Source organism: Penicillium soppii (genome assembly GCF_028829465.1).
Source record: "Penicillium soppii strain IBT 18220 chromosome Unknown utg000001l, whole genome shotgun sequence".
Taxonomy (NCBI): domain Eukaryota; kingdom Fungi; phylum Ascomycota; class Eurotiomycetes; order Eurotiales; family Aspergillaceae; genus Penicillium; species Penicillium soppii.
The window spans coordinates 2,046,665-2,060,700 of NW_026643231.1; the positions used below are offsets into that span (position 1 = coordinate 2,046,665).

General features: G+C 46.1%; 5 protein-coding genes across 5 annotated transcripts; 3 read left to right on the forward strand and 2 right to left on the reverse strand.

Annotated features, from left to right (window-relative positions):
- Positions 1 to 310: 310 nt before the first annotated feature.
- On the forward strand, positions 311 to 732 carry N7529_000775 (uncharacterized protein; the record flags this gene model as incomplete). Its single annotated transcript, XM_057236306.1, has 2 exons — positions 311 to 458; positions 536 to 732. The coding sequence occupies 2 exons, from the start codon at positions 311 to 313 to the stop codon at positions 730 to 732; spliced, it is 345 nt and encodes a 114-aa protein (XP_057103109.1).
- A 572-nt stretch (positions 733 to 1,304) lies between these two features.
- N7529_000776 (uncharacterized protein) lies at positions 1,305 to 1,514 on the reverse strand (the record flags this gene model as incomplete). Its single annotated transcript, XM_057236307.1, has 1 exon — positions 1,305 to 1,514. One exon carries the CDS (start codon positions 1,512 to 1,514, stop codon positions 1,305 to 1,307), a length of 210 nt encoding a protein of 69 aa, XP_057103110.1.
- A 559-nt stretch (positions 1,515 to 2,073) lies between these two features.
- N7529_000777 (uncharacterized protein) lies at positions 2,074 to 3,184 on the reverse strand (the record flags this gene model as incomplete). Its single annotated transcript, XM_057236308.1, has 5 exons — positions 2,074 to 2,114; positions 2,202 to 2,275; positions 2,629 to 2,640; positions 2,688 to 2,869; positions 3,017 to 3,184. 5 exons carry the CDS (start codon positions 3,182 to 3,184, stop codon positions 2,074 to 2,076), a joined length of 477 nt encoding a protein of 158 aa, XP_057103111.1.
- Positions 3,185 to 4,094: 910 nt separating this feature from the next.
- Positions 4,095 to 5,891, forward strand: N7529_000778 (cytochrome P450; the record flags this gene model as incomplete). Its single annotated transcript, XM_057236309.1, has 5 exons — positions 4,095 to 4,298; positions 4,380 to 4,602; positions 4,688 to 4,756; positions 4,812 to 5,411; positions 5,473 to 5,891. 5 exons carry the CDS (start codon positions 4,095 to 4,097, stop codon positions 5,889 to 5,891), a joined length of 1,515 nt encoding a protein of 504 aa, XP_057103112.1.
- A 5,959-nt stretch (positions 5,892 to 11,850) lies between these two features.
- N7529_000779 (catalase) lies at positions 11,851 to 13,515 on the forward strand (the record flags this gene model as incomplete). The annotated part of the gene is made up of 4 exons (XM_057236310.1): positions 11,851 to 11,872; positions 11,926 to 11,978; positions 12,036 to 12,215; positions 12,265 to 13,515. 4 exons carry the CDS (start codon positions 11,851 to 11,853, stop codon positions 13,513 to 13,515), a joined length of 1,506 nt encoding a protein of 501 aa, XP_057103113.1.
- Between the last annotated feature and the right edge of the window lie 521 nt (positions 13,516 to 14,036).

Below are 14,036 nucleotides of genomic sequence, written 5' to 3' on the forward strand. Positions count from 1 at the left end.
TCGGAGCTAAATGGTCCTTGCAGACAATATCCATCCTTCGCCTCTTTAAAATGCAGAGCCAGTCAGGGTGCATAATCAAGCATGAAAGGGCCATGAAGAAAGAAGGATGCACACCGTCAATAGCACAATCTCGGAGCTGAATGTTCCTTGCAGATAAATTTTGGATGTGTCTTACTGAGCTATCGAGTCAAAGTGGATAATCGGGCATGATATGGCCATAAATGAAAGAAGGATATACACCGCTAACAGCACTGTTCACCATTGCTATTTTCCAACTGCTCTATACACGAAATTGAGAGCAACAAACGCAATGGTTATCCAGCTTCCTTCGACCCCCGCCGGCTGGCTCTTTGCCGGCCTCGCTCTTCTCGATATCCCCATCCAATCCTGTCAAATCATCAATCCCAAAGATAATGTGCGGAACTTTGAAGTCAGTCCCATTCTTGGCAAGGCTCTTGGTACGTCCATATACTCTTGACCAGTTCATCCAGGGAACGATCGGTGATCGGCCTGATACTGACAGGTAAAATAACAGCCGTGCTTTTGGTAGCAATGAACGCATACGACCTCACTTCGGCTGTCAACAATAACCTGACATTCCTGTGGATCTCGTTTGCCGCAAGGGTTACGATGGTCCTCGTGTTTCTTCAGGCGGGCGGGGCGTGGCGGAAGCGTGCTGTGATGCCAGGGGTATTGACAAGTCTGATCTTCGTGGCGCTCTGCATGTCCTAGCATCATCTCCTCATCTGCTACCGCATTTACTAAGGTATGCAAGGGGCCAATATTTGCACAAATGTTCTTTGTGTCCCCTTTGTGTTGGGGGCCCGCGGAGTTTTCCCACGTCTGGCGGTGTCGGCACGGATACCATGCTCCGTATATTGTATATTACCACGCCTCTGGTGCGAGAAAACTAGCCTTTGAATACAGCAACATTCACACACCTAGAGCCGGTCACGTACGGAGTAACCTAACCATCGTTCCTTCTAGGTACTCTGTCAGAGCAGCAGTAGCCATGGAATATCTTCCGCTGCCCTCTTCCTTAGCCGGATGGCCCTTTGCTATTCTTGCTGGCATCAGCCTACCCATGCACGCTCGTCAGCTGTTCAACCCTCAACAAGCCATGAAACAATACGAAGTGAATAGCGTCGTGGCACGACTACTCGGTATCATCTCATCCTTTAGACCTCACTTTTTTTTCATTCCTTATGGCTTACATGATACGGTCCAGCTGTCATCCTCGCTTCTGTCAACACATGCGATCTGATCGCTTCAATACACGACAATCTATTCTACGTGTCCATATCCTATACCGCGAGAATCATGGTGCTCTCTCTATTCGCCATGGAGGGGGGTAAGTGGCGAACAGCTGCCAAGTTCGAAGGCATCCTAGTCATAAGTGTGGTGTTGTTGGCGGTGTTTCTTTCGACCTTATAGCATGCTGAACAGCTATCGGGGTATTCCCGAATGTATTGGTCCACGCGGTCTTCCATGATGACAAAGGCTGAAGTCGCCATGATGGTCTCAGTTAACCAAGTGGGACGATTCAAGAACGGAAGGAATGCTAGGACGAGAATACATGGCTTTCTCTGGTGGACTGGGTTGCGTGAGCAACTGCCCAGCCTCACGAAAGGCTCTTACTCTGGATGAAGCATACGATGTATCATATTCTTTTGGACGGAATCGATCAGTTGTACGGAGTAGTACGAAAGGCAACCCTTCTGGCCCCTAATGTAGAGAAAGCAGCTTTTTCATGCATGCAGGTCAGCCACTAGCGCACTGTGCTGCATGGTAAATAGACTATTCAGAAATAAATCAATAATTTGCTATTCTCCTATCTTCTATGATCAAATAGATTATATGAATTCAGCATTGTAGAAAGATATAAACCGGAATGATGGATTTATTTAGCTTGAATTGACTTTGTTTCTTGATATCAAAATGATGCTTCCATACATCTGAAGAATCATATTATCGGTCGGGATGTGGCTGGCTGTGGCTGGCTGGGGGGTGCATACTAGATCCACAAACTTCTATGGACTAATCTAATCTCCTACTAAAATTGTTAGATGTATATTAGAGATTTTCATATGCTGTGAGCTGGTAGGTGTACTCTACTAATTCAATGTTAGATCAATCACGTCAAGTCACATTAGCATATGTACCTGGCCAACTAAACTTACAAAACCAAAGTTCACACTTACTGAGACCAAACGGCGGGTCGGGACCGAACGTGAGTGGAAAGTCAATGGTTCCCGTTGGTACATGCTCTCTAGGCCTAGAATAGCTTAGTAGTGTTTAAAGTTTCTCCTCACACCCTACGCCATGCACAGTGGCATCAGAGGTATCAACCCCTAGTCGATTGACGATCTGCTGGCCTCGTGCCGATCTATTGATGTACTAATTTCCTGCCGCTAGCTAAATGATCGGTATAATCGCCTGGCCGTCGATCTTAGCACCTCCACTACGGCGACATAATCCAAAACTCATTCAGTAAGTCGCTAAGTTCTTGTATCGAGATAGTCGAAATCATTCCCGCTCTAGTCATCTGATATTTTCGGCAATATGACTCGCCTACATTGCTATATGTGTCAGCTACAACTGCCCTGCAGCCAGCTCCACTCCCAATACCCGACCAACATGCTGGAATGCATTAGTCGTAGCCAAGACCCATCAGCAACACAAATGACCGGGTCTTAATTGACGCCGCGCAGGACTGGAGGCAACGTATGCGGTCTCTCGCCTCGCTCCCTGCACTATCGACCACTTGCATCTCCGACCAGTCCGGTGACGTTGATCTACCCGCAAACAACTGGTTCGGAACATCATCGAGGACACCTATGCAACTGTCGATCATGATCGAACTGGTCAACTGGTAGTATTATAGTGTATTTGTGATTTCAACCTGATGGATAGACAAGAACTAGCATGCCGGTATGGGCGTTTCTCTATCCACTGTATCTTGTAAAACCTAAGTTATTATCGTTTCTGGGCGAGTGCTTTCTCTGCATCGACTTACCCAATAGGCGATGTCACCTACGAACCGCCGGGTGGCACCTAATCCCACACCATGCATGACGAAGAAATCTAGATCTTGATCCTCATACACCTGCATGAGGTCTAGGCAGTTTTCGTGAGTCACATCGCGTACTTTGGCGATATTGTCCCTGAGAGTCTCATTGCTCATCCGTAACTGCTGCTATTCGGTATATTCCCCTACGGCTACATTAAGCAGCCCGTGAACGGTGATTGGTTCCCAAAAACCCCATTTATCTTACCATCAGTAATACAGTGGATCAGTGGCGTTCCTCTATATAGGTGTTACTGCAGTCATGACTACTGGTGATACTTCACTTATTGACCATCTATCCTTGCAGAAATGATCACGCAAGTGGTATCCAACACATTTTGTACCTCCTATACACATTCAGTCATAGAATCTCTTTTCCAGCTAAGGGGGTGGCTATCAGCGACGGTGCCATCTACAGTAAGATACATCTACCGTATTACAGTGCAACAGACATTTCCATACAAATGTACTCTCTTTCAATGCCCTCGTGTACGACTTCGTAGAACCATCTTCTGTGCACGTCATTGATACTTTTTGAGATCTCATCCCAACGCAGCGATTCATAGGCATTGATATTGCCTGATTCAGTCAGACATCCTTCCTATACATAAATACTGATAATCGCGACACCTAATACAGGGGATATTAGTCATATGAGGGTTGATTAGGTAGAATGCAAAGAGAAATACTCGTAGAAAACATATAGATTCTTGCGAATGGGACATAAAACATAATTAATTCTTCAAAGGAAATGATAAAGACAAGAATAGAGGAAAGCAGAGCATGCATGTATGCATAAATTTCTGAGAGAAATGATGCATATGATTTTGTAACAGGCCGGGTATTCCTTATGGAGGGTCCAAGCGAACAAGGGATGGATAACTAGCTTGAGTAGTACACCTGCTTGCTTAATTATCAACTTAGGTGCTTATAAGGTCTTTTCCTTTGGTTACCCATCGTTTTTCGTCAAAGACATCATTTGATTCACCCTTCTTCCATTCTTGCACGACTCTGTGTGCTGCGCACAATGGACACTGCGTACAGGATCGATGCATTGTTACCACTTGGCTTTGTAGCCATCGGCAGTCTGATAGCTTTTCTTCTATCCTTCAAGCCAAATGATCGTCTTCCTCTTCAAAATGGCAAAGCCCCCATGGAGCTCTTCTTTAATAACGCCAAGAAGCGGTTCCTAATGGGCGCCCCAGACATGTTGAAGTCTGGCATTGCTAAGGTAATACTGTTTCACTGGTTCACTGGCTCGGATTGAACAGATAGAGGACTGATTCGTGCATATTTGGCTTCGCTCAATTAGACAGGAAAGACTTTTTTATTAATGACTGACATGGGTCCTCGATACATTGTACCACCGGAATATGCGCAAGACCTCCAGAACCACCGCAACCTCACCACCGATGGCATTATTGACGAGCTTCTCCATGCCCATCTCCCTGGACTAGAAGTGTTCCGATTCAATGGGTACCATGGCCAATTGATGAGACGTACGATTCGAAAGAAGCTATGGGGACCTGCACTAGGTATAAATTTATTCATTTAGTCCATGTGATAGCCATTATGTTCCGAGGGTATTCAATGAGACTGACCATGGTTTTCGATCTTTAGACAAGCTCACCGAACCATTGAATCGAGAGACATCTCTGGCATTTGCGGAAATTTGTACCGATAACCCAGGTAACTGCATGAGCCTGGAATAGTCCTAGATGGGTTGGACTAATCAAGAAGGCAGATTGGCATGAGATACGGGTGAAGGAGACCGTTCTTAAGATTCTTACTCGTTCCTTTACCGGTACATTCCTCGGGGAGGAGTTAGCTAGCAATCCAAAATGGTTTCAGAGCTTCGAGGATTATTCAGCCTCGGCCTCTTTGGCGGCTGGAGATCTCCGGGTGTGGCCTAAGCCTTTGCATTCACTCGTTCACTGGTTTCTGCCAAAATTCCAAAAGTTACGTGCGGACTTGGCTGAGTCATGTCGTCTGATCGCGGCTACTCTTGGGGACAACAAGGAAGCGCTTCGGATGGGCACTCGAGCAGATGAGCACTCTCGTTTCCCTATGGTCGAATGGCTTCAAGAATTAAGTGGTGGCAAAACGCATGATCCAACCATAATTCATATGAGCATGTTTGTTGTGGGCCTTCACACCACCACTGATATGTTGACCCAGCTGGTGTATGATCTTAGTGGTCGCGAAGAGCTCGTTCAGCAGCTCCGTCAGGAGATCCTTTCCGTGATTGCCGAAGATGGAGGCTTGCAGAAAGGGTCTTTGGATAAGCTCAAGCTTCTGGACAGTGTGATGAAGGAGAGCCAACGGCTCAAGCCAGCCAACATAGGTACCTCAGACCTGAAACTCTGTGAGAAGTACGCAGTTTTGCTGATAATCTCATTTTTTAGCACCCATGGGGCGTACGGCCACTAAGGACTTCAATCTCCCAGATGGGACCAAAATTGCTAAAGGAGATACGCTTTTGGTTCCCGCCTACCGGATGTGGGATGAGTCGGTCTATCCCAACGCCGATCAATTCGTGCCGGATAGGTTTTTCAAGATGCGGCAGACCCAGGGATCGGAAGCCAACCACCAGTGCGCTTCAACCAGCCCCATTCATATGGGCTTTGGCCATGGAGTTCATGCGTGTCCGGGTCGGTTTTTTGCTGTTCAAGCCCAAAAGATTACCCTATGTCACCTTCTGCTGAAGTACGACTTGCAGCTGGTGGACGGAAGGCCAAGTCCCCAACCGTTTGGGATGATGATGATTGCTAACATGGTTGGGAAAGTTTCCATGCGGCGACGCCAGGAGAGTTCTCCTCTCTGAAGAGAACAACCAGTTCTCCAGAGGAAATGCAGGGCGGCTGTCAGGGTCAAGACTATGGTGCTCCGTGTATAGTGGAGTGCTTGGATTTATCTAGATTAGATACGTTTCTGGACTGCGATACAGTGAGAATGAATGAATATAATTTGCCCCCAATATCTATCTTCTCCCCCATAACCCACAAGAAAGCGATGGCTACATGATACACAGCATCTACACCACAGCAGTCTTTCCCAGTGGACCCTACGTGCAGAGGCTATTCAATTCCCATTCCCCAACCCAATAGAGTTTCCCTCGTTCAACGATTCTCTTCATCAGGAGGAACTGGTCAACTCCATGCCAAAATGCACCGTAGGAGAGAGATCCTATGTTTATTACTTATTTACTATAATCTAGGATCTGTTACAATAAGGATGTATATAATATATTATTAGTATAAGACGTGTACTCCTTCATTTTATTTATAAAGTATAATAGTACTAATAACTTATTAGCCCTCGTAATATTAATTGTTGGTAAGTTTCCAGAGAGTATCCTCTGTTTATTTGTAATTCCATAGTCATTTTAGATCCCTATAAATTGCCAGAACCAGGATCAGAAGGATGCAAAGCCATGAAATACCTGTCAAGAAGTCCCAGCGTATTATAAAAGGAGCCTCTAAGTCCCCATTGTCATCAATCGCAATTAATTCTAGGGTTCAGCAACGCCTCACAAAGGAATCAAGGATAGATTTACGGCAAGAGATTGGTAATGCCAGTATTCGAGACCACTGGCATGGGGCCAACCAAGCTCTCAAAGAAAAAGAAGCGGCAGTAGGAGGTAGAGATTATCTTGATGTTGATGATGAACTATTTAGATTTGTAAATACAGATGGTATAGTGGCCGAGAAATAGGCCTGAAATTGAAAGGTTGCATTTCTTGGGTTTAGGCCTTGACTCGCGTACACATGGGAAAGGGTGTAGGTGAGTGCTAAGTTACAATTAGTTTCCCACTAACGTGGATTGTCAGAGCAAGAACACGCACAAATACACCGTACTTAAGCCTAGCTAAGGAGGTATGCACTTTTTTGGCCTAGCAATCACCATGGATCCTTGTTACTCTGGCCACCCGCAAAATAAAATATATCCCGTAGCAACGTATGTTCTTGAACATCAAGAATTCCCCTAATTCGCTCTCAAAAAGCTCAAAAATTGGTTGAACAGGAGGGCCGCCTTGTTTTACCCATTAAAGCGATAGAAAATGGGAAACAAACCTCTATTAAAGCTGCTGCCGAAGCTTTCACTGTGCCGCGATCAACGTTACAAGATCGGATGAAGGATCATGAAAGTCGGGTTGTACGCCGCCACCATCGCTATAAATTCTCTGAACCTGAAGGAAAATCGATAGAAGAGTAGCTGCTCTCTATGGACTCTCGAGGGTTTGCCCTTACATATGCTATATGTCGGGATATAGCTAATTTACTACTTCGTGCCTGTGAATTAACCCCCTCCCAGACCCCTCTAAAAGTTGGCAAAAACTGGGTTACAGACTTTATTAAAAGCTATGATTATCTTGCCTCCTATCTCTTTCGTCGATATAACTATAAGAGAGCTCTATCCGAAGACCCTAAACTTACAAAAGGGTAGTTTGATCTCGTCCGAAATACTATTAGAAAATATAGTATCATTCCGGCTGATATTTAGAACTTTAATAAGACGGTATTCGCGATAGGTCTTACCTCTTTATAATATATCATACGTTCTGCGGAATACTATAGTAAACGAAAGATTCTATATGTAGGAAATCGTGAATAGGTTACTGTAAGGGTAACTAAGGCTCTGGACTTGATTATCGAACAAGGAATATTCTTAAACGCGTATTTACCAAAAAGACCACTTATGACAATCGATCAGATTGTCATACCAGAGTTCCCACTATATACTACCCAGGGTCACCTGACTGGGTATCCGAGATATAACTTAGTGTACTATTGGAATGGACCTTCCATTACACCTCTTTAAAGGAGTTTTAGACTTCTCAATACCCTTATCATTAAAGAACACTAGCACGAGCCGGCAACGAACGTTTTAATCAGGCTTATACTACACCTATTTCACTACCAACAATGGTAGCAAGGTCCATAATCTCTAGTTAATCATTTGCTTCTTCGATTTCCCCCTCTTTTTAATCTGCTTTCTGTTCCCCTCTGTAAACGCTTGATTTCATCCCCCATCAAGATGTGCTCGTGAACTAGTGTGCCCTGGGCGGTCGGGCCAGCGGTGCAGAGAATATGGGTATAGGAGACGACAGATTATTGGATCAGGGGGTTTTGGCCGCTGGCCGCTGTCGTCCGCCATACCCCTTTGGCAGAAACGGCCGCCTCAGCAATTGCAAATTGTTACGCGAGGCCAAGTTACGACTACAAGGAACTAAAGAGTATGAGCTTGAAACGGACAGCGGCCTTGGCAACAGCCCCTTCAAAGTCTCAGCGATTGGACTAGTCCAGATTGGCCTGATCAGATACTCCGCCACTGCAGTACATATCCTCAATAACGTCTGCATAGTCAGCAATGACGTATCTTCGCTGAGTTGACCCTTTCGTAGTTGTTCGAAATGGCATGCTTCTCGAAGATACCCAAACATGAGATTTTGCAATTTTTCCATAAGAAGGGGCAAACATGTTTGCCGCGACAACAGTCGACCATATTTTATCAATCAAGACGGTGTTAACATCGGTTTGTCCCCCCTCAAAATTCCAATCTGGTTCGACAAGTAACACAGCCTGAGGCCTGTTCTGTCCGGCAATGAGAGCTCGAGGCACGAAGGGATGGTCCTTAATCATCTTTTTCATCAAGACAGGATTCATCTTCCCCCTGTCCGGAATGTGATCATGTCTTCCAGGCGTCCGTGAAACTTCCACAATCCAGGTTTGTGTGGGTGACGGGTGTATGTGTCCTTACTTTTCCACTCTTCTTTATCAGGTAAAGAATGGAAAATGGCATGATAGTCGCGCAATGCGGCTGTTCTAGATATGACGAGCTCGTCAAGGTCGTCATCCATTGCTCGCATGGTTAAGCCATATGTAGGCACCCACTCGAAATAGGCCCAGTCTTTGTTATCTAATGGTATGAGGGTCGGAAAAACCGAGCCTTCGCTGGTGCCAATCATTCCACAAACCTTTTTTAGTTGGCTCAGCCGATCGCCCATCTCTGGAGAGAGAGGGGCGCCACTGTACAAGACCATTTCCAGCCTGGCAACTTCATCCAAGAAGGACTGTGAATAGCTCATTTTCCGGAGAATAGATGGCGGGAAAAAAGCTGCCTTTGGGCGCGTAGTTGCCAAAATAGATGCCAATCGCTTGGCCGTCATCGGTTGATTGGGGCAGAGAACGAAAGGTCTCCTGTGGAATATCGAAGACAGAACAACAAGAATTCCGACTACATGAAAGAAGGGGAACGTCGAGAAAATAGAGCCCTCGTTATACACGTCCCCATGAAAGATATGCGTCGCCCCGGGGGTGTTGGAAGACTGGGGATTTTGGCAACTGTGGTCAAATAATCGTTGGTTAAGTGGACCGGTTTCGGGAATCCTGCCCAAAAGCAATGTTATTAGATAAACTCTTTTTGTACATCGGGCTTAGAATGAGAGATTACCAGTAGTTCCTGAGCTGCAGATCGTCATGACAATATCATCTGTACAATCAAGATAGGTCTCTTGACCCAGGCCATTCAGTAATTTCTGATCGTGTAGCATGCTTTCCAAGGAATCAAAACTCCAAGTTTGGAGGTCAGCCCTTCTACTCACAAGTACTGCTTTCATGTCGCGATATTCCTCGGTGTGAACCAGTTTAATGCAGTCGGACTGCTTCAATATAAGGTCCAAAGCCTCGGCTGAACTTTGTGGCGATAGTAGTCAAACCTGGAGGAGATTAGTGATACCGATCTCGACACCTACGCCGAGGATTCTTCTGTACCTTGTAATTGGTCTTCATACATGCCAGAAGAATCGCTGCATAGCGAATATCGTTGCTCCCAATATAGGCCAAATACTCTGTCCTGGCAGGCACTCGTACATTTCGTTGAATCCAGCAACCCGTATACTTTACAGCCCGGATCAGATCACGAAAGCTAATGTCCCTCCATTGCAGAGATGAGCCCAATGCAACAACGGCAAATAATCGCTCTGGGTCATGATTTGCAATATGGTCGACTGATTTTGGCAGCGAGAAACTCTCAATGTTTCTTGGGGCGTTCTCCATCTGCGGCAAATAAAAAGTTCGGCTTTCAGTATTGATGGAAAGAAAGTTCACTGAAGGTCTTACATTAAGCAGTCAATAAGAGGCGGGAATGATGGCTTTATAGGGGCATTTAGCAGGTGTTATACCGGCAGCAGGATCCACCGTGCTGTAAACCTTTATCATCGTTCAGGGATAGTTTCTACCACATTGACAGTGAACCATTAAATTAACGTGCTATCTACATAGTCCTTTTCAATGAGAAATGAAGCACATACGACCATAGGGTGTGGAAAACAGGGCTTCCCGTCCGCTCAGCCGTACTTAAGCCACACGCCGGTGAGTTAGTAGTTGGGTGGGTGACCACCAGCGAATCCTCACTGTTGTATGTTTTTGCATTTTCTATAAAATTTTTTATATTGGTAAATGCCCTTACCCTCCCTCATTCAAGGATTAGGACTCAACATTTGGCTTGATGGTCTAGGAAAGGCCTTTAATCCTATGCTGATAGAAGATAAAAGAGAAGGGGGGATAAGCACGGGAGCGTTCTAAGCGCTGTGATATATAGGTAAGTATTTATTCAATCTACACTAAGCTTGAAAATTTATAGCTATCCGTGGAATTTCTCTCTAGTAATTCTTTACTAGGAGCGTAAGGCTTCCCGTGATCATAGGACCGTTATAGTCTATAGTGTCTCGATAGATAGACGGGATTTTGGATTTTTGCGGATAAAAGGCGATAGAGAGGTATAGTAACGAAACCTTTGACCCTTAAAGGGAACCCTTAAGCTAGCTAACTCGTTAAAAGTACTACCGGTTTACTCTAAGTAAACGCGGCCTAGAAAATTAGACTTTAATCACTTCGCTACTAGCGTTCATTATACGAGAGGTAATGTCCCTATTCCCGGATTGCATCGAAGAATACGTTTAAGGACCGCTCTATAGAATAGATCCATTCACTAGCTAAATGCATTTTCTGTGGATTTTCCTGGCTTCTCCTTTATTCAATTATTATTAGTGTTAATGGCTATTTAGCTAACCTACGACGTCCTACACCCTATTATGTTTGGGCAAATCTTTGAAAACCGGACTAAACCCTAGATTCTATCAAGTTAGGTCTAGCTTCTAGAATGAGCTCAATAACATCACAAGTTCTATTTTCAGCCGCAAGGTATATAGCTATATCGTTGTCAAAATTTTGGGCATCTTCGATCCCAGATCGGCCATCGTTGAACAGATACAGATTATATCAAAGTCCAGTACTACGATATCTTCCTACACATTGAAATATCTCAGGTACATATAGGTACTTGTGTTCTTATCAAAACTGAGTACCTGGTGTTCCTGGTGAGTCCCCACAGTCTTCGGATCGACCTGCTAAATTGGAACAACAGGAATAACATGTCCTGAAACGTATACCAAACGCGCGAATGCCCTGGTCTGGCCACAGTCCACTGACAAACCTATTATTCATACCTATATACGCTGTACAAGGGAGATTCGATTACTCCGCACATTATATTACAAAATACATTATAAAAGGGAGACAGGTTGGCAGTGGATTCCAACGAAAACCACGACAGCCAATGAATAGCGAATGATTCCATATCAAAATCACCAGTGGGTCCAAAAGCTTCAATTGGATTTTTTCTTTCTTCTTCTCTCTTTGTTTTTGTTGACTATATAAACATAGTCCGAATATCTCCTCGGGATTTTATTCGTACCAGAAGAAATTCCAAAGTTGTCCATCATGGGTCAAGACAACGAGCCTAGTACGTTCACATACCCGCAAAATCAAAACATCGACTAATGATTCCTTTTCCAGAAACCTACCGCTACAAGGAGACTCCCGTCTACACGGCCTCCAATGGCTGCCCAGTACGCTCTCTTCACTGTCTATTCCTGGATCGCCAGAGTCTAATCGTATATACCTAGGTCATGGACCCCCAGGCCGCCCAGCGCATTGGTCCTAATGGTCCTCTCCTGCTACAGGATTTCCATTTGATTGACCTGTTGGCGCACTTTGACCGCGAGCGCATTCCTGAGCGCGTAGTCCATGCCAAGGGTGCTGGCGCCTACGGTGAGTTTGAGGTCACCGACGACATTAGCGATATCGTAAGTCAGCGGCACGTATGCACATACGGGAAATGCTTACCGGGAATAGACCACTATTGATATGCTCAAAACCGTTGGCAAAAAGACCAAAATGCTCACCCGCTTCTCGACCGTTGGTGGTGAAAAGGGATCCCCTGATAGTGCCCGTGATCCCCGTGGCTTCGCCATGAAGTTCTATACCGACGAGGGCAACTGGGATTGGGTGTTCAACAACACGCCTGTGTTTTTCCTGCGTGACCCTGCCAAATTCCCCATTTTCATCCACACCCAAAAGCGCAACCCACAGACCAACCTGAAGGATGCCACCGCATTCTGGGATTATCTGTCCACCCACCACGAGGCCGTCCACCAGGTGATGCACCTGTTCAGTGACCGTGGTACTCCCTTCTCTTACCGCCACATGAACGGCTACTCAGGCCACACCTATAAGTGGATCAAACCGGATGGCACCTTCAACTATGTCCAGATCCACTGCAAAACTGACCAGGGCAATAAGACCTTCACCAATGACGAGGCAACCAAGCTGTCTGCGGAGAACCCCGACTGGCACACCCAGGACCTGTTCGAAGCTATCCAGCGCGGCGAGAACCCATCCTGGACCTGCTACGTTCAAGTTCTGAGCCCCGAGCAGGCCGAGAAGTTCCGCTGGAACGTCTTCGATCTGACCAAGGTCTGGCCACAGAACGAGGTGCCTCTGCGCCGCTTCGGCCGCTTCACTTTGAACCAAAATCCGCAGAACTACTTCGCGGAAATCGAGCAGGCCGCCTTCTCCCCCTCGCACATGGTCCCCGGCGTTGAGCCCTCCGCCGACCCCGTTCTCCAATCCCGCCTTTTCTCCTACCCAGACACTCAACGCCACCGTCTCGGCGGCAATTACGACCAGATCCCTGTCAACTGCCCGCTCAAGGCCTTCAACCCTACCCATCGCGATGGCGCCATGAACGTCAACGGCAACTACGGCGCCAACCCCAACTACCCCTCCACCTTCCGCCCCCTCGCCTACCAGCCCGTCAAGGCCAGCCAAGAGCACGAGAAATGGACCGGCGCTGTTCTTGCCGAGCAGTACCCTGTTACCTCGGAGGACTATGTCCAGGCCAACGGCCTGTGGCAGGTTCTTGGCCGTACCCCGGGCCAACAGGAGAGCTTTGTGGGCAACATCTCCGGCCACCTCTGTGGCGCCCACGAGCGTGTTCGCAAGGCTACGTATGAGATGTTCCGTCGTGTCAATGCGGATCTTGGCGCCCGGATCCAGTCTGCTACCGAAGCTCATGTCACCGGTGCGCCACCAGCGCGTCTGTAGTTCAATATACTCAACATCATGGATTTAGCACTGCATATATCTCATTGGAATATGATTCACGAATTATTCTAAATTTCCGTCAGATGATAGACTGGGCATAGTTGGAGGGGGTTTGGAATCCCATCAACATGAGTGGTCTCTAATCCCTGCAAGTATTAAGTGCTTATGCTGAGAAACTTAACTTGATTGTCTTACCCCACCTGTCGCCTTATACCAATTCATGTCCATGGATTATGTATGTAGATAAAAGACATATATTCAAGGGCCTTTAGACAATTAAATGAAGCATTAAATTGATCAACATTCTTCACCTGCAAGGGATCCGGAGAATATCAGGGTTTTCCCCACGTGGGGGGTTATACCTCTGCATGAACTTCTTATAGATCAGCAATTATTTTATCCTGAACAGACTAAAACACTACACTGTTGTACAGTAAGTCTAGACTGAAAACGAATCATAAATAATCCATCAATAAGAATCAGAAAGTCATTGCCCCATCATTTGCCCCATCCGGTCGCCA